Below are 24248 nucleotides of genomic sequence, written 5' to 3'. Positions count from 1 at the left end.
AACATGCAACATTGTACAACTAAATCAGGAAGACGACATAAAAACTCTGTAATACAGACACTGGTTTAAAATGTTATTCAAACCTTGATCAACCTATGGAAAAAGCCAAATATTTTGACCGTAGATTCTGAAGATTGTGGTGAAACATTTCTGTTGAGAAACAAGCTGGTGCAGCTAACTGTCTTAACAAAGAAGACATTGATTGCTGACTGGCTCCAGTGAGGGTAAAATAGATGTATGGTTGCGCGGGGTATACTAGAGTGGCTGGATCGACCAGATGGATGTTGTCTATTGGACGTCAGAGTCAGTGAAACACCTGAATGGGAGCCATGAAAAAATATATATCCATGTTTCTTTCAAGTTTGTCATTTTTCATCTGGAAGAGCACAGATATACAGTTAATAGCCTTAAGGAATGAACTTGAGCTAGAGTATAAAGGGTTTATTCATTCAACTTATTTTCTGTCCTAAGCCTTGTAGTATCCACACATGAAAAGAGTTTGAGGTTTGGTTTGGACCTCTGCTTTACTCTTTAGAAATGGAATGATTAAATTTAGTTGAGGTAATAAAGTACAAACAAGATTGCTGCCAGCAAATAAATATTGCACAGGTCTTAAGGAACTGTAACCCCTGGATTTCACTGGATATGGCTGAACTCTGTTCCGGCTGCTACAAAACTTTGTTCCAAGCTTCACATCACAGCAAAACAGAGCAGACCGACTCCTTAACTGGACAAATTGCAATATTCAGTCCACATATTCCTGTATCATTCAATATCAAATTATTCTAATAACATATATGTTTATCATAAAACTACACAAAAATTAAATGGACAGTATTTATTCCTGACTCCTCTACCCACATATTGTACTACACCCCTGTTTAATGGTTTGATCCTTGTCTGCTATTGCACCAAACTGATTGCAGGACATAAACATGATCAACGAGAACCTTTGGCAGTGTGGTTGCTATTCTATCACTTATATAAAAACCAGAAACATTTAAGAAAAGATAAATAAACAGGCTGTCAGACTGGAGCCAGCTCCCATTGTTCGTATAGATGAGCTGGCACATTGATACCTATCTCTACATCAGCCATGCTGGAAAACAAAGGCTCACCAAAAGAAACTCAATTAAAATACAGCACCAGTAACAAAACACTGTTCTCAACATACACTACAGAACCTTTAAGTCACACTGATTTGGCTCATTGATTAAGCCTAAATAAAAAACTTCCTGTTCAATCTTCACTAAAAGTTCAAAAGGTCCCGGACAAGGCCCCAGTTTATGTTCCAAACTGGTTCTACTCAGCGTAGTTAAAGTTAAAAAGTTGAGACAAAACCAAAATAGAGTGATGATCTTCCTGCAGAGCAGCATCACAGGTGCAGCCAATCAGGACAAAGAAGCTCAAGATCCACTGATCAGTGTCAGCATCAGTATCATATGACAAATATGATATGATGTCAAATATTTCATTATCCACAGTTAAATTCTTGTACCTAAATTTTTGGCCTTATGCCGCAGGTAATGTCAATGTGGTAATGTGACAAACAACTGAGTGTCTGCATGAAGTGTTTTTTCTTTTTTTTTTCTTCCTTAACTGAACAGGTACTTCACAATGATCCCAGGTACAATGTCCTGTCTAACTGCTCCTGAAACATGCAGCAGCGCGTCGAGTGGAAGCACAAGCAATGACTACAAAAGCCACAAAATCCAGAGCTGGAATGCAAAGCAAGTAAGCAAATGTTGCAATAAAGAAAAAAAATGATAATGTAAAAAAGCCAACTATCATTGAAAAGTAGTGTATCTGTTTCACACAATTCTTGTAAAAACAGACAGTCAGGAGGATGACATCTTCTGAGAAGTAGATGTTGCTCTGATTAGTCAGATTTTGGAGGCAAAATTATAACTGCGCACTATGTCGTTGGTTGATTTGTTGGTAACCTGATACATCGAGATAACGTTTAATCGTTGTGTGCGACTTTGATAATGAGTCACTAGTTCTTGGAGGTGTAGAGATGGTGAGCAGCATTACCTGGTAGAGTACATGGTGTGTGAGTATGAGATGACTTGAACTGATGTTAAGAGGAAAACATGGATCACTCATTTTGGATAGCTCCCCTGCATGACCCCACCTCTCAGATGTCCTGCTTTAAGGGGGATTTTGAAAATGCTATCCCTCCGCAAAGACTTTGTAGAGACTAGAGTTACCCACAAACAGATAGGCTAACCAATGGGACATACACAAAGTGGTGTTTGAAACTTCTGTATGAAAGAAACAACTTGCAAAGCAGGCATTTGGATCAAATGTATTCTTGATAGACAACAATTCAGAGCTAGGAAGCCTGCTAATTAGCATAACTGAAATATGACCCATTAGGGGGCTAATAAACTCATGTTCCAGAGCTAATAAAACACGATCTCTGTGAATTCAGACTATGATCATTTTGTCCGTTTTATCTGAAAAGTTGAGGTTGAAAGCCGTCTTTTCTTTTTTTTTTTTTTTTTAGCAAATACATTTTCTATTGAAGGTTTATTCATTACCTGTTAAGAAATGTTTTTTTTTTTTTACAGAAAATGCTTTCTGAGACTTTATGATGTCTGTTGGTCCAAGACTGTCTCCCAAGATCATTAGACTTATCTTGTTCACCGTGACTCATCTTAAATTACGACTTTTGGTGAGCTCGGAGAAACTTTCCACTTTAAGCAGATGAATATCAGTCTGAATAAACATTAACCGACAGAGTGAAGCACAAGCATTCAAGAGAAGTGACTGAAAAAAACAAAAAAACAAAATGGAAACAGCATCCCTGTTACTCCACATAATTCACAAACCTTAATGCAAACACAGCTTAGACACAATTGTGATTTGATCTTACAACGAACAACAGGACACAAGCTAACATCTAAGCAACGATAAAAACAGCCTTTTTTTTTTTAATCAAACATAAAACACAAACAACAAATAAATATCTAGCACCATCCCTAAAACCTCACAAAGTTTGGACAAACCAAAGCAAAATACATTTACTTCTACAATGCTCTTCTCACAAAGTCAGAAGCAGCACATACGCATAATGAGCCACTGTTTTTCCTGAGGAGGGCAAAACCATAGCTCATAGTTGTAAATCCAGGAAATTCTAATGGGATTTGGAGCCACTTGCGTGCCAGATTCAGATTAACAAATCATAAAAGGCAGGCAAGAAATATGACTGAGCCCCACAAACTGCATAAAAGTGTGACGGAGGCAGGTGCCATTGCTCAAGAGAGAGTCAAAACAAGACAGATGGACAGACACAGAGATGACAGTTTGAGAGAAAATCGATTCCGCTGTCTGGTAATGTCTGAGAGGGAGGAGAAGGAGAGACAGAGAGCTAAATGTGTGCCCTTGAATCTTAGATTTAGCTGGACTTAGTTTTCTGAGTCATGGCCAAGTATCTGCTCCACAGCAGATGGCAGAGGCTTTCAGCCTTAAAGACAGGACTGTATCACTGTGCTTGTGCTGTCACTTAGTGATGCAATCACTGCCAAATCAGAGCCACTTAAACTTTCTTGTGCGCTCCAAAATACTTTGGAGATAATATTTGCTACTTCTTTATTTCTGTAGCCTTAGTAGAACGTACTGCTGCTGCAGATGAGGCGGCTCAGGACTCGTCAGATGAAAACAGCGTTTGACACCCTATTGAATACTATCAAATCTGCCGTATGATTAAATAAACACAGAATTTGAACTGAATTATGAATCATGTTTCACTTTAAACAGAAGCAATAAAAGAGTTTTTTTGGCAAAAGGAGAGAAATCACAATCTTTGAGAGCGATAGTTATTTTTCCTGGCAAAACCTTCGAAATGTACAATTTGAAGGTACGATTGAGTTGTGACTTCAGCATTGGCCTGAAACACACTAAAACATAAAGTAAAGCTGAGGGGAAGGGCACAGTTGACCAGTTTTTTTTATTTTTATTGGCATTAGTCATCTGAATGATTAACTTCAAAGATGGTGATGAATGCAGCTACAAAGTGATTTTTAATCTGATTGTGCTCTGCCGCTATCAAGTTCCATGTAGATAAAACATGTGGCTGTGTCATTAATTATTATTACACATCAGCCTACATTATAGTGAGATTTAACAGGCTGCCGAGTGGACGCGGTGTTACATATCTGCAGTTTATATGGCTAAAAATTAACAAGGGATTTTTACGTGATGCATGCACTACTTGTTATAATTTTAAAAGAATAAGGAGTAACGGGAATGTATCTCTACTTTATTCTTATTTTCCTTTGCTGTTGTTCTCAATCTGTTTCTTTGCTTGAGGCTTCCATGAAGAAAAGGACTATATATATTTGTGTGTGTGTGTGTGTGTGTCTAAGCAGAAGTATCATTGAAATAAACACATCACTTTTTTCCATTTGCATGGAGCTGTTACTTCTCTTTTACACGTTCTAGAATATATAGCCTTTTTTCCACAAGTTTAGTGGACACAAAAGATTTTATTTCTGTTTTTTTTGGGACTGCTGCTATTAAATGATAATTATTTTAACCAAAACTATGTAATTAAAAGAGGAAGAATGAATAATTTTAACATTTTCAGGCCAAGAAAGAAGTGGTTTGACTTTTTGAATCAACAGGAATGAATATTGAGGACTTGGGATTGCTGGGAAATAGGTTGGGCTTGATGGCCGTGCAACAAAAGCATCTGTCAAAAAGAAAGATGCAACACTGTAATAAAGACAGTCCACCCTCTTTTAATTCTATGGTTGTATGTATAAAGGCACAATGAAAATAATCTGGACCACATCAGGTCTTAAAATTAGGTAAACACAACCAGATGAACAACAACAACATATTACACCCTGCCATTACTGATTTAACACAAGTAAAAATGTGGAGGCATTTTCTTAAATAACAAGTCTGCCCCTACTGCTTCCACATGAAGTAGGAGCCACGTGCTGCTAATCAGATGTGCCTTCATTAACTGATCATTATTGCTGCTATAAAAAGTCTGGAAAATTCAAGTGTGACACAAAGCCAAGGAGGAAAGACATCAGCAGTGATCTTAGAGAGGCAATTGTTGCTACTTATCAACCTGGGAGAGGTTATAAGACCACATCCAAACAACATAATAAATCATTCTGCGGTGAGAAAGATTCAAAGATAAAGACCCAGGGGCTACATCACCGACCCTACATGCTTCAGTTAGCATGTTAAAATGTTTTATAAGTTCATGACATTACAATTAAAAAAAGACTGAACAAGTATGGCTTGTTTAGAAGGGTTGCAGAAGAAAGCCTCGTCTCTCTAATAAGAACATGGCAGGCATTAGGCGTTTACAGCACCAAACACCAACTGGCAAGCAGAGTGGTGGAGGGATAGTGACTTAAGCTTGTTTTGCAGCCACAAGACCAGGGCACCTTTTTCTCATTAAGGTCGACCACAAACTCCTTTGTCGACCACAAAGGAAGAGTCAAATGCGAGGCCACCTGTGTAGCAACTAAAGCTTGGCTCAAATCGGGTCATTCACTTGGACAGTAATCCCAAGCACAGCAGCAAATTTACAACAGAATGTCTGCAGAGGGAATCAAGATGTGGCAACGGCAGTCAAAGTCCAACACTTTCTGATGCTTGTAAATAACGTGACACCGACCAGTCCACATGTCATTTCTACACATATTAAGCTTTTAATATGTCATTTTATGCTTTTAAAATAGAATGCCTAAAGGTTAGGATATGATACAGAGCAGGGCGTCATATTGTCATTGTACATGGAGTGAAATTAAACATGAAATTACAAAAAAAATGACTGTTACATCACATATTCTTTGTCAAGATCTCAAACTCATCAAAATGCTGTGGTGGAACATCAAGAGAGCTGTACATAAACAGAATCCTGCAACCCTAACGGAACTCAAGTAAAGATGCAAAAGACAGCTTTACACTTTACACTTTACACACACTGTTTCTGCATTGCGCCTCAGTCAGATAGATAAAACCTGTCTCATATGTCATGAGTTTTTTAATACATCCTTATATGTAAAACTAAGTATTTTAAAACTTTTTCACATAACTGCAGTAAGACTACACTAAACTAAACTCAAGAGTATGAGAAATATGCCTATTAAGATTCATATAACCTTTTAATCTTTCATTTGGAGTCTTTCCAAGCCAGTGCAGATGTTAAAAAAGTTAATATAGCAGCTGTTTGCACCAAAAAAAAAAAAATCCAATCTTCTTAAAACAGGAAACAAATGTTCTGTAATTGTATTTTTTCTCACTATTACCTGAGAAACATTCCAGAAGTGACATTGAGATGTAGGAGAAACACACATGAACACACAAAGACAGAAAGCTGTACTTTACCCACCACATAGTAGAAATGCATGTCTTCTCGCAGAGGTCGATCTCATGTGTCCACAGCTGGAAGAGTGAATACGAATGCTGTTGGTCCCCACACTCACAGTGGGTGTGAGTGTGTGTGTTTGGAGTGGGGGTTCAGGTGCAGGTACTCCAAAATAAAGACATTTTCCTCCTCTGTGGCTCTTTCTCCCCTTACTTCTAATGTTGTTGCTGCTCTCTCTCTTCCCTCCTGCACTTGACATTACCCCCCCCCCCCCCCTTTTTTTTCTCCCCTCCTCCTCCCCACATGACTTTAGTCCCACGTCCCTCCCTTTACGTATTTCAGTTCTACTTCCTCTTCTTTCTACTCCCTTACCAGAACAATCTAATCCCCCCTCCATCTTTATTGTTCCTCTCTTTTTCTTTTCCCTCTTCTGCATTCCTCTATCTTTACTTTATTACTATATATCTCATTATCTGTAATCATATCGTCTTTGTTTTAAAATACTAAGGCTGTGTGGAAATGAGTAATTAATTAGTAAAGTATGGGCAGGAGGAGTGAGTCTTTCTGTAACTATGTTGATTTCAGATTGCTGTCAGTTCTTCCTGTGTCAGCAGATGTGTGTGTGGGTGCTAGTGTTAAAGATAGCGTGGCATGCTCTCTGCTGTCAGAAACAGGAAGAATGGTGCTTGTTAGTTTGGCCCTGATTAGAAAGCTTTACCCTGTGTGTGTGTGTGTGTGTGTGTGTGTGTACCTGTTAGTGTGTCTTTATGAGGACCATCTTGAGTTTCAGACTGTGGGACTGAGGACATTTTGGTCCACACAGTGTTCAGGTCAAGACACTGACATATGATAGTTCAGGTGACAGTGAGGGGGTGAGGAATGTATTATGATTTCAATGTATGTCCTCATTGAGATAACAATACAAAGCTAACAATATAACTGTGCAGGAGTGTGTTCTTCACAAATAGCTAAAGGTGTGAAAATACAGATGAAGCATACCTACAACAGATGTCATGCAGGTACAGAATGAAAATGAACAGTTTAAATCTATTTACAAACAATTATGATGGTTTAGGAATAAGATTAAGAAGTGAGGAGTACGACATAAGAAAGTGAGTGCAAAAACAGTATACCTTATGGATTAAAGTAAAATCTTTTTGCACAACCAGTTTTTTTACACTGGAGAATTACCACATTACCATCATAGAATGCATGTAAAAGAAGAGTACCATTCATAGTGCATCGACTTTTGACGACGTGTTGATCACACTTATGTCATTTAGGAACAGGTGAATCAGCTTCATATAAAAAGCGAAAAACGTGACAAACAACATTGGGACAGGTGAGGGCAGAAAACAAGAATGAATACTGAAGTGCCTTTTTGCCGGATGTTTGACCGAATTTCAGATAATTAACAAAGGTTTTCAGAGTGACTCAGATGTTGCTAGTTTTGTCTTCAGCAGGCCATTTTAACCCACTGATACAGACACAATCTGTTGCCAGATTATATATTGACAGCTTTTGAAGTGGTTGCTATCGCTAACTTGACCATTAAATGTCAGTGATTTACTCTCCTCATAACACGAGCACAACAAATACTAACACCCACGTTGACCAACTCTAAATATCAAAATCTCATGACCCACATTGTAGGAGCAAAATTCAAATCCCAGTTATGTTTAAATAGTTTTTGAATTTCACTATGTGTGTTCCAAGTGTGCATCCTCCAGAGGTGGGGAGAAGGCTGTTCTTTTAGTTGGTAATGAGGGGAAAAGCGGGTTACAGAAAACACCGTCATAGACCTCTGCTTTTATCTCTGCCTGTGTCCTGGTTGCAGTGAATGGATCTGTTGGTGAATTGCAACTGCTGTGCGGCCAATGATATATTCAGACTCAGAAACAATTGAACATCTTAAAACAACAAATTCCAAATGTTTAACAGTGAACTTTCTTTGGAAGTCATTGGCGGATGAAGTCCCACTGTACATGTGATTAAACTTATTGTCACCATATACCAACATTGTGCTATAAATGTTATTATTTTGCTGTGTGAATTGAAAAAAAATTGAATTCATCAAAAATTACAACAATGCTTTGTCTGAATGATGGGATAAGATTATGACGTGTAGGATTAGGACTGCTGACTCGACAAATGTTGATTAGATTACAAATCTGTCAGGAGACTGAGGAGAAAAAAACTGGTTGTGTTTATGTAGTTTATCAATTTTACCATGTTTGTTTCAAGTGTGCCCTAGAGGTCCAGACCCTCAGTAGAGGTCTCTTGTGTCATTGACCCAGAGGCCCATCCGGTGTCATTGTTGTTCTTTTGTCATGAACTGCATAGAAATACAGAACTATTGCCTTTTCGATTGATGGCTGCCTCTGAGGTAAAGCTTTTTTATATATAGTCAGCATATAAATCTGCATAATATCTGCAGTAGTGCCAGTAATTTTGTTATCAACGTGGAAGGACTTGCACACGCCAACACTATCTATCAAAGCTGTGCTGACATTATTCACCCACTAGATGACTCCAGACACCAGAAGCACAGAAACAATGGCACTAATGTATGTGTGTGTTTGTGCTTTTCTATTTGGTATTATGTATTCATAAGGTCCAAAAACATGTAGCCCACTATACTTGTAGGATTTTTGAGGATTAGTTGGAATGAACAACTGGGTTGTAGTTAGGCATTCAGCTCCAGTGAGGACTTGTTTCAATATAATCACCGACCTTGTTATGACCAGTAGTCCTTGTGGGACTCAAAGACTGGAACTAATTAAACACAACATTATTTCTGGGGTCCAAGTTAGGGTTAGGGTTTGCTCTAAACTGTACAAAATGAATGAATGTCCTGAGGAAGCAGCTGAGGAAGTGTATGTGTGTGTGTATAAATAGGACAGATGTTATTAACTGAGATGTCATCAATGTTAAACACCCCCGATGGCACACAGAAGTCCATACACAAATATTTGCACTTGTGGGGACACTCTTACACTTATGAGGAAATTAAATAACACTGACCTGCTGTCTCCCTGATCTTAAATAAATGAAGTTCAGATTGAATGTACTACACACAAAAAGTAATGTAAGGCAGGTATTTAGATGAGTGTGCCTTGGGGGGAAGAAGATGAGCAAATTATGATATCCCTGCAGCTCTAACACCTTTCACCATCTTAATGCAAACACAGATAAAAGCTAAGACTCACCCGAGGCTGAAAACCATTCTACATTTACACAAAAAGGGAATGACCTACCACAACCCTGCTTTATAGATTACAAATATGGTGTTTTCGTAAGCTTTTGAGTTTTCATTGTCATCAATAGGTCAAATTAGCTTCAGCTCACTCTCTTTTAGGCTTCATGCAGTCAAAACTAAACTAACCCTTGATATGTTTTAGACTACTAATAAACAATGCATGGCCAAAAGTAGAAAGACTGCTGTGTGGACATAACTGTGATATGTTATGTGCAAATGTATTGTGTGGGAATGCAAACCACACTCTGCTCCTGTATTTAAATTCATAGTAATTTCAACATTTAAGGTGCTGTGTAGTTTGGAAAGAAACAGATGAACAACACAGGTGGTTCCCCAGGTTGCATTGAATGTGTAACCTTGAAAACTGGCAGAGAAGAAGTGAGAGCACAAAAACCAAACATCGAGGTTTTAAACAAGAAAAATAATTTATTTATAATGATATAATAATTTCATCACATTGGCATTGCAAAGCTGCATAGGAAAGTGTCTCTGAGACACTACCTCGCAGCTATATATCACACCATCGGATAGGTCAGGAAAACAGAGGATATTCAATACATACACGGAATATTCCTTTAAATATGTCTTTTTTTTCAATAAGGAATAACAAAAATAGAATAATTCCAATAACTCTGTCTGTCTCTCTATGTCTCTCTAATTAACATCTGTATCTTTATAAGCTGCCTGCACAGCAACAGCGATGGGGTTTAAACTAGGTATTGGGTGTGTTTGTTCTACTTTGCTTGGAGTAGCAAAGGGGTGGGGTTTACCAGTGATGGGCAGGATGTCCAATCCAAGCTAAGCCTCACTCATGTGGCGCTCCTGAAACAAGGAAGTTATGGGCCCAAATCGACAGCCACAACCCTTTATCGTGACTTTTTCACAGTCTTTCACTTTCTCTTAAAACTCTTTATTTATTGTCTATTGAAGTCTAAAACTGTTGACGATAGCTGCTCTATGCGGACACACCTGAACCAGGCCTGTGTGTGAATTTGCAACCCGAAACCCTCTGGTACTGTCACATTTGAGTCAAGCAATACTTTTTGCTTCATTTAATCAATTTTCAACACACCAGAAAACGTCAGTATACCTGATCCGAAGCATCATTTGTTGATGGCCTGTCGGTTTCAGCTGAGTAGAAGGCATCTTACCAGTGATCATAAACATTTTATTTCAACTCCTTACTATCGCAGCCCCTGGTGTGTGAAAACCAGCATCTTCAACTCTATATCGCAACTAGCAAACGAAGAATGAGAGCGATTACAAGCTTTTCAGAGCTGCTGTTCCAAATAAGAGTTCTTGAACCTGCAGTTTGCTATGCTTTAGGATAAGAAATTGAACCGTTTTATAGCTTTATAATTCATAATTCAGAAGATCAACTGTACAACGAACCGGATATCATAAAGTGAGTCAGTAATTTGCACTTATAAATTTGAAAGGCATTTAATTGTAGATCAAGAATCAATAGATCAAAGTAAAGTCTGGTGGAAGTAATCCCAAAACATCTTTGGGTTTTTGTGTTCAGGCTCTGACTTTGTCTTTTGGTTTCTTAGTATCTAATGTTTTGGTCTAGTTTAATTTTCGTTTCAGTTTATTGCTTGCACGTTAATTGCCTTACCTCCTGTTTATTTTTTCTCTAAGTTTTTTTGTAGACCAAGTTCCGTTGTGGATTCGGTGCAGTTTTACTTCCTGTCATTGTTGTTATCTGGTCTTAGTTTACTGATTGCTACACGCCTGCCCTGAATTTGTCGTTAGTTTCCCTCACCATGTATTCTGCCTGGATTTCCTTTGATTACCATGTTCATAATTCTTATCACTTGCTAGCTGACTGGATTTCAGTTTTCTGTATGGACTGTCTTGGTTCTTCCCTGCACATGCCACCCCATTAATTTCTAAAGTTGACTTACTGTCCACTTCTTGTGTCCTACATGTGGGTTCTCTTCAACCTCACACTGTAACACCTCTACTGAAGTGGTTTAAAGTGTTTGTGCTTGTTGTGGAAGATTTCTCCACAAAGTTGTATGATAAGCCTTTGCTTTAGACTCATTTTATTGCCACTCCTTTGCATGTGTTGGGATGCTGCTGACTATGCTTTGGAAGAGATGTTTAATTAGTGTGAGCTGGCCTAAAATTTGTTCTACTTATTAATAAAACCGAATGTTTGCTTTATCGCCACCTTAATTTTGAGCTTTTCTGCAATGCTCTTTGCCATGATTCTTGGTAAAATTTGTAAATCGGTACCTGTAAAGAGGCCAGCTTTAAGATGAGACCAAATTAATTACTGTTGGGAGCTATTACGGTACATTCTCACAAAGGTATGAGAGATCATAGAAAAAGCAAACAAAAAAGTCAAAGAAGAAAAGGTTGTTAACCATTATTCTTCCTCTGAATCACCTAACAGCTGAGACCCAGGAGGAGAGGAGCTGATGGAAAGCGTGCAAACGTCAGCACGCTAATTCCCACGTTCACCAGAATCCAACCTTCCCCTTATTACTCTGTTCCCTCCAGCACTTCTCCCGTAGAAGTGATAGGCTAAATGTTCAATAAACTCTTCTTGTAAGCTCTCGTTTTAGTGATTGATGATTTAGTTTTACAACCCTCTCTTGGAGGTAGAGCAGCTTTGAAGGCAGAGACAGCTTGGCGTTCTGGTGGTTGAGACTTTCTTGTGTTGTGCTGAAAATATTGTTTCCTTCTGTCAAATCTGTTATTAAATGTCTTTTGTAAGGGGAAAAAAAACAGAAATGTGGCTGTGTTGGCAGTAATGTACCAGCAGGTTCTGTAGCTGCACACTTTGATGGTTAACTCAGTGACACTGTCTCTGCCTTTGAAGCAGCTCTTCCTATGAGAAATTCTTGGCAAACTCTTCTTGTTTATATTAAATGACAACTTCCCTGCATAGCAAATAGCACCCTTTCTACCAGTGCAGCCATATGCTTTTGCTTGTTTGTACCTCTCCGAGCTTCCCGTTTCACAAGATTCTGCCATCTGTCGACATAGTGTAAAAACACGTAAAAAAAACATGGTGGATTGCTGAGCCGCAATACACGCTAGAGATGAGAGCCAAACCTTTTCCCACATTTTAGATGAATGTGTGCGTCTTCTCCACACACCACATTGTCAAGAAAGAGCACATAATTTAGCTCCTGACACTGCACTCGAGTTGTCTCCCATCTCTGCTGTGTTTGAACAGAACCAAACATTAATTTCCTTGGATCATTTCACCATCTCCGTGACCTATCTGAGGGGTGTTGATCTTAGGGGAAATAACTACATACCTTCATATAAATGCAGATTTGGGCATATATTTGTCAGACTAAACGTACGTGCTTCCCCTTTTACACCTGCAGTACTCTGTTTTTTGGCCCGATATTTGTGTGTGCACTACCAAGGCAGCTGAAATAATAAAATGTAAAAAGAAAAAGAACACAGTAGGCATGGCAGCAACAAGCCCATAATTCAGTATACAAGGCAAACAAACACAGAGTTTCATAGGTTTATCTTTTCATTCACTAAATATTTAAAAGTGTCACTTGACTAGTCGTTGGTAACTGTGATAATTTATGCAATTTGTAAATCCTTATTTCAGGATGATGGAGTACCTGAAGGACTGCTGTTGGGAAGAAAGATGAGTGAATGGGTTGTATGTTTTTTAGTTTTCACTGCTCTGTCGTTACTGTATGTGTGGTTCCTCCTTTTCCATCCACACGGTGGAGCTCCGACTCAGTAGCACCAGGAGATAGTTTTCCAATTAGGAGTCAGGAGATGAAAGGTTTTGTCCAAAATGTACACAGTCCGTCCATGCAGGGGATAAGTCAGGTGATAGAGCCGAGCCACTGCTAGTCAGACTGTCCACACAGTGATCCAGAACTGATGTTCCAAGACCACGGGGAGCTTCGTTTACGGTCGAAAAGTCAAAGTTCTTTAAGCAAAACACATCTCTTGTCCATCCATTCATATATTCATTCATTCATGGTAATTTCATGTTACTTGGATACTAAAGAAAAATATAAAAATAAGAAGAAAGCCTCACATAAGAGCTGATAGAAAATGTTTTTTTTTTTGCACTCTCAAACTAAGAACATCTATTTTCTTAACAGTCCTTTCATTAACATTCATCCGGTGTCGTGTGTTCTGCTGAGCTCAGATGCATAGACTGAATGCAGAGAGAGGTGGAGAGGAGAAGGAGGTGAGGGAAAAAGGGAAGAGAGAGACTGTTGAGGGAGGAGGAGAGCAAGAAGAGAGAGAACGAGAGAGAGGTAAAGATAGGTGATGCTACAAGCAAGAGAACGGGGATGTGGTAAAGAGGGCGAGAAAGAGATTGTGCTGCGTGCCAGACGAGAGGTTAAAGCAGAGGGAAAGAGATACGGATGAGCGTGCTCCAGCAGTGATGAAAAGGGGAGAAGAGGGAGTGGTGGAGAGGTGGGTGACGCAGACCGTCACCGCCTCTCTGCGACGAGCGGGACAGAGAGTGAAAACATGCGAGGAGAAGGGCAATACAAACAGAACCTGCTTTAAACATGCGAGGAGAAGGGCAATACAAACAGAACCTGCTTTCTGTCACTTTGCAACAGTGCGGGCGGACAGATGAAGGGGGAACCTCATTTTCAACCACATCACAGCTCATCAGAGAGAGGTTCAGTGTCCTCACGAGATTCCGTCGGTCTACAATTACAATCTCTGACAGATATTCCAGAGTCCTTGGGGCTCTAGAACTCTCATCCATCCATAATCCATTGATTCCCAAATGGTACTGATTCCACGAACCGATTTGGCTCTGCAATCGCCTAGGTTCTGGAATTGCTTTGGTCCTGGACTCTTTTAGGTTTTGGAATAATTTAGGATGAGGAATGTCTTTGGTCCAGGAAATCCTTCAAGTTCCAGAACCTTCTTGTTCTGGAATCTTTTTGGTTCCCGAATTTTAAGGATTACATAATCCTTTAGACGTAAGGATTAAGGGTGACTGATGGGTCCAAATCCTGGAATCTGTCCACTCCACTTGGTTACACGATTTTGTGTGATGTCACCATGTCATGAAACAGCAGCTTCTTAGCTGAGACGCAATTGGTACAATGAGCCCCATAGGAAAACCAATATTACACAATAACACAATCGGACAAGAGGCTAAATGGGCAGGACCAACACAGTTGTCAAGCTGTATACTCCAACACTGATATTTTAAACTGGCAGTGCTCATTCATTGGATGGCACTCCTAAGGCATGACTACTCACCTACACAAAGAGAATCAACATTAGCTTTTGCTCAAAACCGCCTCATCCCGTACACCCTCCAAAAACAAAATATATTCGTATGGCTACATATCTGTAAGGACTTTACAAAATCACATTTAAATTCAGATGGATATGTTGGTCTGTCGTAATTAGTTTGGACAGATTTGACCCACAGAACCAATCTGTAAGGGAGGCAATACAAGAAAGGGAAATAAGTTGCCAATCTGATATCAAGAAAAGGCAACGTCTATAGGCAAACTCTTTTATACCAAAGGTGGCACGAGTATTACACAAGCATCACACTTCCTTTGGTCATATCACTTTAAACTGAGTTACCAGGTTGCTGTCACGAAACCCTGCACATGTGAAGCTGGTTAATAATAGGTCATTCTAGGTCTTGCTAAAGAAAAATAAATCTGCCTTGAGTTTCCAAGATAGCTGCATACTGGGACTTAGCTTAGGCCTTTCTAATCCTATGCCCAAGAAAAAGGGACATTAGGGGTGGTAATGCAAACACACACACACATTATTACACAGAAATATGTATGACCAGTTGTGAGGAAGCATAAAAAATGACATACACAAAATCAGGCACGCATTTATGCACTCTTTCTCCATGTATTTGCTCTTTTTCTCCCACTTTCTTCTTGGCACTCCCATCTATACACACACATACACACACCGATAGGTCCCCTGTGGTCTGTTTGAAGGTTTTAACAGTCTTTTGGTCCCAACACCAGAGACCAAAAATGAACAAAAACCCTGTTCAATAACCAGGCCCGCTTCATACTCTCCGTACAGAAACTCAACAGGCCTGATTTCGTCTGCACACACACGTGTAAGAACACACCCTTGTGTAGACTGGCCTTTTCTGTATGTCTTCCATGGCACGATTCATCAGTCTGTGCATTTGTTGAAGTGTGTGTTTTCCCTTCATCATTTGGACAGTTTCTAGTCTGAGCGTCTTACTTGTTTGTACACTTTGTTTTAAGTCTTTGTGTCTGAACTTCGTTGATAGATGCTTTACATTTATCTTTGTACACGATAAATACAGTATGATCCCATTAAACATGGACAGTAAGTGTGGCCATCGAGCATGTATGATAAAAAATATGAGCAAATCGATATCTTAAGAAAATTTGAAAAGATAATGATTGATGGGATAAAATGCAGCGGCGGAGAGATTGTGCCATGTAAACAACCTCCGAGGCCAAAGAAAAGAAAAGTGCTTGCGTTCCAAAGTATCGTTCATTTGCTTGCTGCCTCTGTGGAATGCTTTGTGAAGGTCCACGTATATGTTCACAGCACGAGCAACAGAATGTGACATGCTCATGCCTCATCTTTGGTGGCAAAAAGCCCCAATTCAGTTTTTTCTTGGTAAATCCTGCACTTTTCTGCTGAAAACTGCAGGGCTGCTATGGTACTGCATTTACCACAGAGAAAAGATGTTGTTGGGAGGTCCACGGTTTGAACGTATTTCCCTCCGCATTTATAACATCAACCCTTCAGTTCTCATAGGGCTACAGTTGTCAGAACTGTAGTGCTACTGAATCATGGATGGTCTGTGAACGTCTCATATCTTGCAGATTTTGTTCCACTGAATTCATGAAATAATCCATTCCTGACTCTCTGTGTCAGATATATTTCAGATATATTTACCATGGACTTTACTTGTCTTTATCCCGATGCCAAGGTGAAGATATCCACCGCATATCTTTACATTCCCAGTGTCATCTCCACTCATCCATCTAGCCATCCAACCTCCACACTGAATTTGTTCCAAGTGAAGAAAGTGGACATCGAAACTTTCCCTTTTCATTGAATATATATCTTTTCTCTCCACTGATGTCTTGAGGGGCAGATTTAACTGGAAACCGTAGCGCTCCAACACTGGGAAGGACCATTTTGCCCAAATATGAGCTCCAATGTGATTGGACAGTGCAAATGGTCAATCAGTGGTTGGAGCGATCCAGCTGGACATTAAAGTCGGGTGGCTCCATCCTCAGTGGGTGGCAGATTGTAGAATTGATTGGTAGCTTTGTCAACAGTAAACAGACCTGGTTACCATCCGTGACTGATACTTCCGTTCACTGATCATTGGGTTTGTCACTCCCAGATGGTGCCTCTCTTCCCTCAGCAGTCGCTGAAAACTCGGTGACACGTCGCGCCAGAGGATTTGTGCTCTTCAAAAGCTCCATGGCAGAGACCCTGGTTCCTCCGCTGGAAGACTTGCTGCCTTTCTTCTGAAGCAGGGCCATGAAATTCTCATTGCGGGAGCTCGATCGCTGGCTGCTGCCCAAGGTTAAATTTCGAATGTCGCTCCCGCTGGTGCTGTGCTTCACCGGTGACACCAGGCTCTGGCGGCTGCCGAAGGAGTCAGATGGCTCCTTACGCCCCAGAACCTTTCGCTTTGACCTGAAAGAGGAGACAGGACAATTAGAGCAGAAAAGAGGTAAAATATACATCTAAATATTCAAAGTAGGGCTGTCACAATAGCTGCAAATTTGCAACACCGCTATACTGATAGGGCAACCACAAGGGATGGCACACAACCGCCAGAACCACAATATTCCCTTTTCTTAATTTTCACGATTCAATGTGCTTGTACTGGGTGTTAGATAAAGGCACATAAAAGTCTTGACATTGGACATTAAGCAGCAAAGTTTGCTTGCTGGATCCTGGATGTATGACTGAAGATCTCTTCAGCTCGGTCCTGTTCTGGTGGTGTTGGACTGCCAACTTGTGAGACAGGCTTTCCGCAGTCAGACAACCATCTTAGGCTTCACTATTCACAAAATGACCACACTCAAGAGGATTCAATTGACCTAATGTCAGGGTATGCATTGAGGACAGGTAGGGGGTCCCCATCCCATGATTTCTGGTCCCAGCCCACACCTCCAAACCTTTACCTCACTGCACTGGGGCAGTTTCATCCTGGCTGTCCGTCATGCATCTAGGATCCCTCCTATTTGACTAAATGAGTGACAGTGTAACAATCCTAATTTGAAGCTGACTGAAATCATTTTTTCAAATTCACCCCTCAAGGCAGACGACTTACACTCCCACCAACATCTTTGCTTTTGGAGAGTACAAAAACTAATATTTGTAACTACAGGAGGAACTCCATCCTCTCTTGGATGAGATGAAAACATTGACTCCCGGTCTTCCTTTCTTCTGTGCTTTCCAAGCTATTGTCATCCCCACACAAGGTGATATCATGAACACTTGTTGCTTAGAGACTAGTTCTCTCTGAAACAAGGTTAAAATAGGAGTCTTTGGCCATGCAGTAACCTGCTCTACATGTAGCTGTTGCTAGGAAACCTTATACTCCATCCACCTCACACCTTTTCAGTAAGACAATAGATGTTTCATCACATGCTCTGAGTTATAAAAAGCTGCCAGGCGAGCTTAGTGTTGGCCGAAAGCCTTTGTAATATGAGTAATACCATTTACTTTACAACAGCCTTTTGATGAAATGCTTCATATAACAAGTCTTATGAGTCTCTATGTTGGAAATATGCCTTGGACAAACGTGTGTGCGTGTTCAAACCTGTGTATAATGGTAAAAAGGTCTTCGGTGGTATGTGTTGTCGGCGTGCTGGCCAATAAGTCGTCATCCCTTTCCTCTGCGATGTGGAGAACAGTCTTCTCATTGGCAGCAGAATCATCTGAACAAGGCAGAGAAATCAGATCAAAACGTGCAAATTACAATTACATCCATTTTTTTGTGCCATATTCATCAATGTTTTGCTTGTACATAATTCTAAAATCTCGAAAATTGTGTCACAACAAGATAGGAATCATCAATGTCATCCTCAGTATTAGGAACATGTGAACTGCTCCATATTTTGATTTCAAAATTTTTAGAGCAGTTGGTTTTGGTTTTCTTAAAAAAACCTGAGGAATCTCTTCTGGCAGAAGAGTTGGCATCAAAATTAGCAGGGAAGTGGCCCGCTCGAATGCAGAGGCTCAGCCAGATTGTCATTATTGAAAGATGCGCAACATAAAATTACATCAGACCTTTTAAAATCACCTTTCAAGCCATGCCAAGTAAGTCCTAAATTAAAGTATTATTCGAACATTTTGAATTGTTTATGATGCAAAAAAGGATCTTAACCATCAACTGTCGTGTGATCCCAGTTTAAGCATACCTGATCCAATACCAGTGCTGGCCATCTTCCCTCCCAGCTCTGTGAGAGAGGAATCCTGGAGTGATGACTGCAATATTGACTCTTTTGAACTCTCTTCATCTGTTCCCAAGTGGTTCTCATCTTGCTCAGACATGTCTGGAACACTCGGGGAAGTAGGAATATAATCTGGTGGGAATGCTCCTACTGGTGACCTCAGGCCCACAGGACTGTCATTCTGTGACATTTGACGGTCTGCGCTGCCATTGGTGGAGGAGTGGAGCGATGTAGGAAGAAGCAGGACATTTGGTTTCTTGGGAACTGGAGGAGGAACCTGGGTAGAAATTAGAATATTTTACTAATTGAGAAACATGGAATGGAAACATGGAATGGCACAAGTATTCATATCTGTATTTCTCTACTGCTTGTCAACAAGTCAAATGTTAAATGGGTGAAATCTTCCTCACCTTGGGTTTCTTTTTGTCAGAAAGCTCTGCCAGGCAGGAGATTGTCATCCGTGAGGGGAGTGTCTTGCTCTTATCCTGAAGTTCTGGGGCCTCCTGACTGCTACAGGGAGAAGGAAGTGAGCCTCCATCCTCAGGCCCCAGATGGATGTCTGAATCAGTGTCAAATTCAGGCTCATGCAGTGGGTCCTCCAGAAGAGGTTGTGGGTCTGGCAGAGGAGGGAGATCGAACAGAGAGTGAGGGAGAAAGGAGTGATCATAGGCAGTGTGTGGCATGGTAGCAGAATACAAATCTGGGACACCAGCAGGACTTGTTGGAGTCTGTGGTGGGGGTTTTTTGGGTTTTGGCTTTTTCATGACTTTGTAGATGTTGCCTAGAGGCACCGGCCGTTCCACAGGTGAGGCAGGAGGTGAGTCAAGGGCAAGGGGGGAGGTGGAGGATGGAGAGGGCGACTTGAGGAGTAGGTTAACAGGTCGTTTAGGCAAAGGAGGCTTGACCGCAACTGGGGGCTTGGGTTTTGGTAGTGTGGGGGGTGGGCTGGGGTCCTCGAGAAGGTCTCGGCCGTGCTGTTCCTCTTCGATGGTGTCAGAAGCCCCATCAGGGCAATCATCTAGGTCGCCACGGGAGATGGAGCGAAGCCGAATGGTCTTTAGCTCATTCTGGGTGACCACTGGCAATGCCTGTGAAGAATTGGGGCTGATTTTTCCTGGTTTTGCTGCTGTTGAGGTGTCAGAATGCCGCCTGCTGGTCTTTTGCTTTGGCTTGAGTGATGACAATTCCAGATGTGCATTTCCAGGCATTTCAAAGGACAATCTAGACCTAGCAGTTGGGTCCTTGGGTGATGGTAGCGAGGATTTCCTCTCTGGGATCTTTGGGCGCATCTTACACCCTATTGTTCCTCCTGTTCCCTGGCTTGCGACTTGACTGAGAGGAACAGTTGGGGTGGGAGTCTCTGACTGACTGGAGTAGCCACTTGATGGCGACATAAGTCCTGGAGGTTTGAAGGGTGAGGAAGCCTTGACATCAGTCTCCATGGAGAGCTGTGAAGGAGAAGTGGCCCTGGAGGTGGAGGGAGAATCAAGAAGGGACTCGGAGCTTCCTCTGACTTTCATACATTCGATTACTGTGGTACCTGTTGCTGTGCTGGAGCCAGACAAAGACCTAAGGAAAACCAAGAAAAAGAAGAAAGCCTAATGAGTTATATGACAATAAATAACCAGGCATATAAAATAAGAGTTGAGCAAATATATCCCACACATCCAGCTGTAGCTTTTTTACCTGTAGGGGTCATTGTTTTTCCACTCTCCCAACTGCCAGTGAGAAGGGAAAGTCATCTCTGTCTCTCCCTCCCTTTCTGGTGGCTGGACCTCCAGACTCGGAGGTCCATCGTTCCTTCGTTGGCCCAGCTCCCGTTCACCAATGCTGGTTTTAGAGGAGCAAGATGAGCTGGGTAGAAGGAAATCTGGTGGGAAGTCTGGGAAGTGGTCTCTGGGTATGTGAAGGCTCTTTGGCCGGCCATCTCGGTAAAGACTGCCCTCGTGCCGGAGTCTCCCCTCAGCTTCTCCGAGGTTTTTCATAAGAGAGACACTCCTCACAGGAGGTGGGGGCTTGCGTTTGGATTTCTTAAGGGAGATGGAACGGGAGCGGAGACGCAAGCGGCCATCTGTGCTGTAGTCTGAAGCTGTGACAGAAACTGTGTCTGTAGTACTAACGCTGTCTTCAGAGCTTCCTCTAGGGTAGAGAAGAGCGTAGTTTTCACCAAGACCCAGGAAGTTGTGATGCTCCTGCTGATGGTCCATTGCCACAGTGTTTCCATTCCCAGTAGATACAATATTCCCGTCCGGCCCCATGCCACCCTCTGTAAAACCAAAGGAGCCAGAATCTGTAGGCGTGGAAAGGGAACGCTCCCGGAACTTGAAGGCGTTCTGTGCTGCTATGGATCGTGCCGACCTCTCCCTCCCTCGCCCTACCTCCCAACCACCACCTCTCCCTCCATCTGCTGCAGCCCCTTCAGTTTCACTCCGCCTCCCCATCATGACTGCTGCCAGGGAAATCCCTGGTATGTTGCTTCCTGTTCTCCCAGAAGGGTCTGTCACAGACGTGAACGAGCTGGAATTCGAGCTCACCAACTGTCCTGAGCTCACCAGCATCACTCCGTCCTGCATTGCTCCTGTATTACCAATGATGCTGTGCTGCTTGGGAGGAACTGCTGGGCCTTTGCTCATGGTGTAATTGTAAGGCTCGTTCCAAGCTCCAGGGGAAAAGGTGGAACCTTTCGGCCCGTTCCAGGACGCAGAGGGTGTGTTAGAGCACAGCAACCCAGAGTGGTCCATAGTTCCTAGGCGAAGCTGGTCTGGGGGCCGCTGGCCCAAAGTGTTATCTGTCGATAAGAGGTGAAAGGAATAGAATTAATACATCGACTGTAATTAAAGAAAATTCAACTTTGCAAACTAACAGTAAACAATATGCCTAATGATAGCAACTCCTATGTAGAGAACTATGCTAGGTATTCACAGGCAAAAACACAGCTCTCCCCCACTTGGTTCCTTGCTTGAAAAAACTATAATGTTTCAAATTTGCAGTAATGTGTTTATTAGGTGACTTTTTATGAAAAATATATTTACACAAGCAAACAATTGATCCTTGTTGATACAACGGCCCCATAAATCAAGTTGAGATACTCAAAGGAAGTGAACCAGGATTGGTGTCTGGTCGTCCTTTATGACTGAACCACTCCTTACCTTGCTGTATCAAAGATTGTTTCGAGATAGTGTGAGATGAAGAACTAAACTAGACGTTGAGCTGTTAAATCGTGTTTTTTAAAATGAAGAGTTGTAATGTTGTATTTTGACAAAAACAACACAAGGTCACTGATATACATTAAGACCTTGTCGGACTGTGTACTTGTGAAAAACAAAAAGGACATACTACTTTGTCCAAGTAAGACTCTTTTACAAGGAAACCAATCCCTGCAATATCTGCCCTGTTGCAGCTAAAAAGCTAAATATCCTGGCTGTTGGCGACACTGTCTTTCACTGAGAAAAACAGATTACTGCAAAGATGACAAAGAAATTATTAAGCCTAAATCAATCTTTGTCGATTTCTTTGTTAAATCAAAAGTTTGAAAAGAGAAAAAGAGAAAAGACTGAAATTTTTTTCCTGAAATGCAGAGTAGTAATCTAGCTGCATTTAAGAGAATTGACACAAAAAACAAGGTGTATGTAAAAGGAATAATGTAACCCAATGTAAAATGACATTTATATATTTTTTCACCTTAATGCCACATGAATATGATCTAAAATGGGACAAAATTCTTAAACATTTTTCTTTTCTTTAAGTGGCAATAAAAAGTGAAAGAATTATGCCTCGAAGCACATTTTGCTGTAAAATCTCTTTTTTTCTGTAACCTACAACATTCAATGCTCCAAACATAAACTTTAATTGTGAGATTGTGCAGACAGACTCCTTCCTTTATTTCTTTCTTGCCTCTGACTGAAGGCGCTGCACAGTTTATTTTGTGCAGAAACAAGATCTATGCCACTGAAAAACAAGAACTGAACTGAAGAACCAAAAAAAAAAAAAAAAAAACAGATGAGAGTAAGATCTCTTCTTGATGGTCACACACACACCTGTAGTCAAAGTTGTGTCAAGATCGGAGTGCGTTTTCCTCAGTGGAAGGTTTTGGGGCGGGGTGTCGGTAACAGGATCCAGGGAGTGGGTCTGCTGGGGGAAAGGGTCCCCAGGAGAGGGGGATGGGGACGTGGAGTGCTGGAGGAGGTCGACGCCGTGGAATTTCACTCCACCCCCTTCACCTATTGGACAGAGGCAGGAGCAGGGGCAATCAACAAGAGGAAGCGATTTTTACTTTCCACACAGTCAATAAAATAAACCATTTAATCTAACTGTGTTGTTGGCGTAGCATTTAAGTATTAGATTATGAGTATAGAATAAAGAGACTTGAAGGGAAAAATTCGATTCTACAATCAACATCTCAATCGGAGTCATTCGTAAAGTGTTTTGTTGTTTTCATGCAGCTCGCACATCTATTCACTCAGGTTAAATGTACATCTCGTAAAAGCTCAGTCAATGTCACATATACTGCTGTGTTAGCATGCATCAGCTTTACACAAGTTACACTATGAAATGTTGTCTGCAATAAATCCTATTTGCTGAACTTACAGTAAATAGAATCTGGACACAAAATAGAATGGATGGAGCTTCAGATGCCACTCTTTTATTCTTTATGAAATAACTGTTATTGATGAAACCTCTGACAAAAATTCACTTGAATAAATGTTTTTCTCCACCCTTTTACCATTAACCTTAAAGAGCTCCAGCTATTGAAATGCAAACAAACACAGGTCAGGGACGTTTATGCATACTGAAAACATAAAAATGGTAACTTCAGCATAATGTTATAACTTTCACCTAAAAAAAACTGAACTTCAGATTCAATTTGAATTTTTTTGTGGTGTCACTGGTCATAATAATCAAAAACAAAGTACACCCTCTTTCAATTAGAATATTTTACAAATCTTTAAAAAACACGCACAAAAAAATCTGGTCCTTTGCAGATCTTAAAATCAGAGTCTCAGCTCTTATCTAAAAAAAAACTTGCAACAATTATAAATGTAGAGGCGTGTGAACACAAAGTCCACTCTTACTGCTTCCATAGGAATGGAGAAGGTAAGCAGCAGCTAGGTGCTGCTAATCAAGTGCACTTCATAAATTGATCATCAACAAGTTTGAGCACCTCTATAAAAGCAGAAGGTTTTGCAGTTTGCTGGTCTGGAGCATTCAGGTGTGTGTTAACAGAATGGAAAGACATCAG

The 24248-nt window shown here is 40.9% G+C and overlaps 2 protein-coding genes across 4 annotated transcripts in view; both read right to left on the bottom strand.

The window, feature by feature from the left end:
* arhgap36 (Rho GTPase activating protein 36) overlaps positions 1–6577 on the bottom strand; it is a 68499-nt gene extending 61922 nt beyond the window's left edge. Inside the window, exon 1 of the mRNA XM_072376959.1 lies at positions 6362–6577. Coding sequence (XP_072233060.1) covers positions 6362–6379 — 18 coding nt within the window. The 5' untranslated portion in view covers positions 6380–6577. The remainder of the gene's footprint in view (positions 1–6361) is intronic.
* A 3425-nt stretch (positions 6578–10002) lies between these two features.
* Positions 10003–24248, bottom strand: part of nhsl2 (NHS-like 2) — a 145933-nt gene continuing 131687 nt past the window's right edge. For 2 of the 3 annotated variants that reach the window (XM_072376952.1, XM_072376953.1), the window contains exons 5-10: positions 23047–23229; positions 20696–21797; positions 19420–20578; positions 18977–19286; positions 18376–18493; positions 10003–17240 (exon numbers count right to left, since the gene is read on the bottom strand). In XM_072376952.1, the coding sequence (XP_072233053.1) occupies positions 16913–17240; positions 18376–18493; positions 18977–19286; positions 19420–20578; positions 20696–21797; positions 23047–23229 (3200 nt within the window). In that variant the 3' untranslated portion in view covers positions 10003–16912. The remainder of the gene's footprint in view (positions 17241–18375; positions 18494–18976; positions 19287–19419; positions 20579–20695; positions 21798–23046; positions 23230–24248) is intronic. The other variant, XR_011909841.1, reaches the window with a different exon arrangement.

The sequence above is a fragment of the Leuresthes tenuis genome, unplaced genomic scaffold, assembly GCF_036924035.1.
Source record: "Leuresthes tenuis unplaced genomic scaffold, fLeuTen1.0.hap1 SCAF_22, whole genome shotgun sequence".
NCBI classification, from domain to species: Eukaryota; Metazoa; Chordata; class Actinopteri; order Atheriniformes; family Atherinopsidae; genus Leuresthes; species Leuresthes tenuis.
Note: the sequence above shows the minus strand (reverse complement) of the source record. Positions and strands in the feature narration are given on the sequence as shown.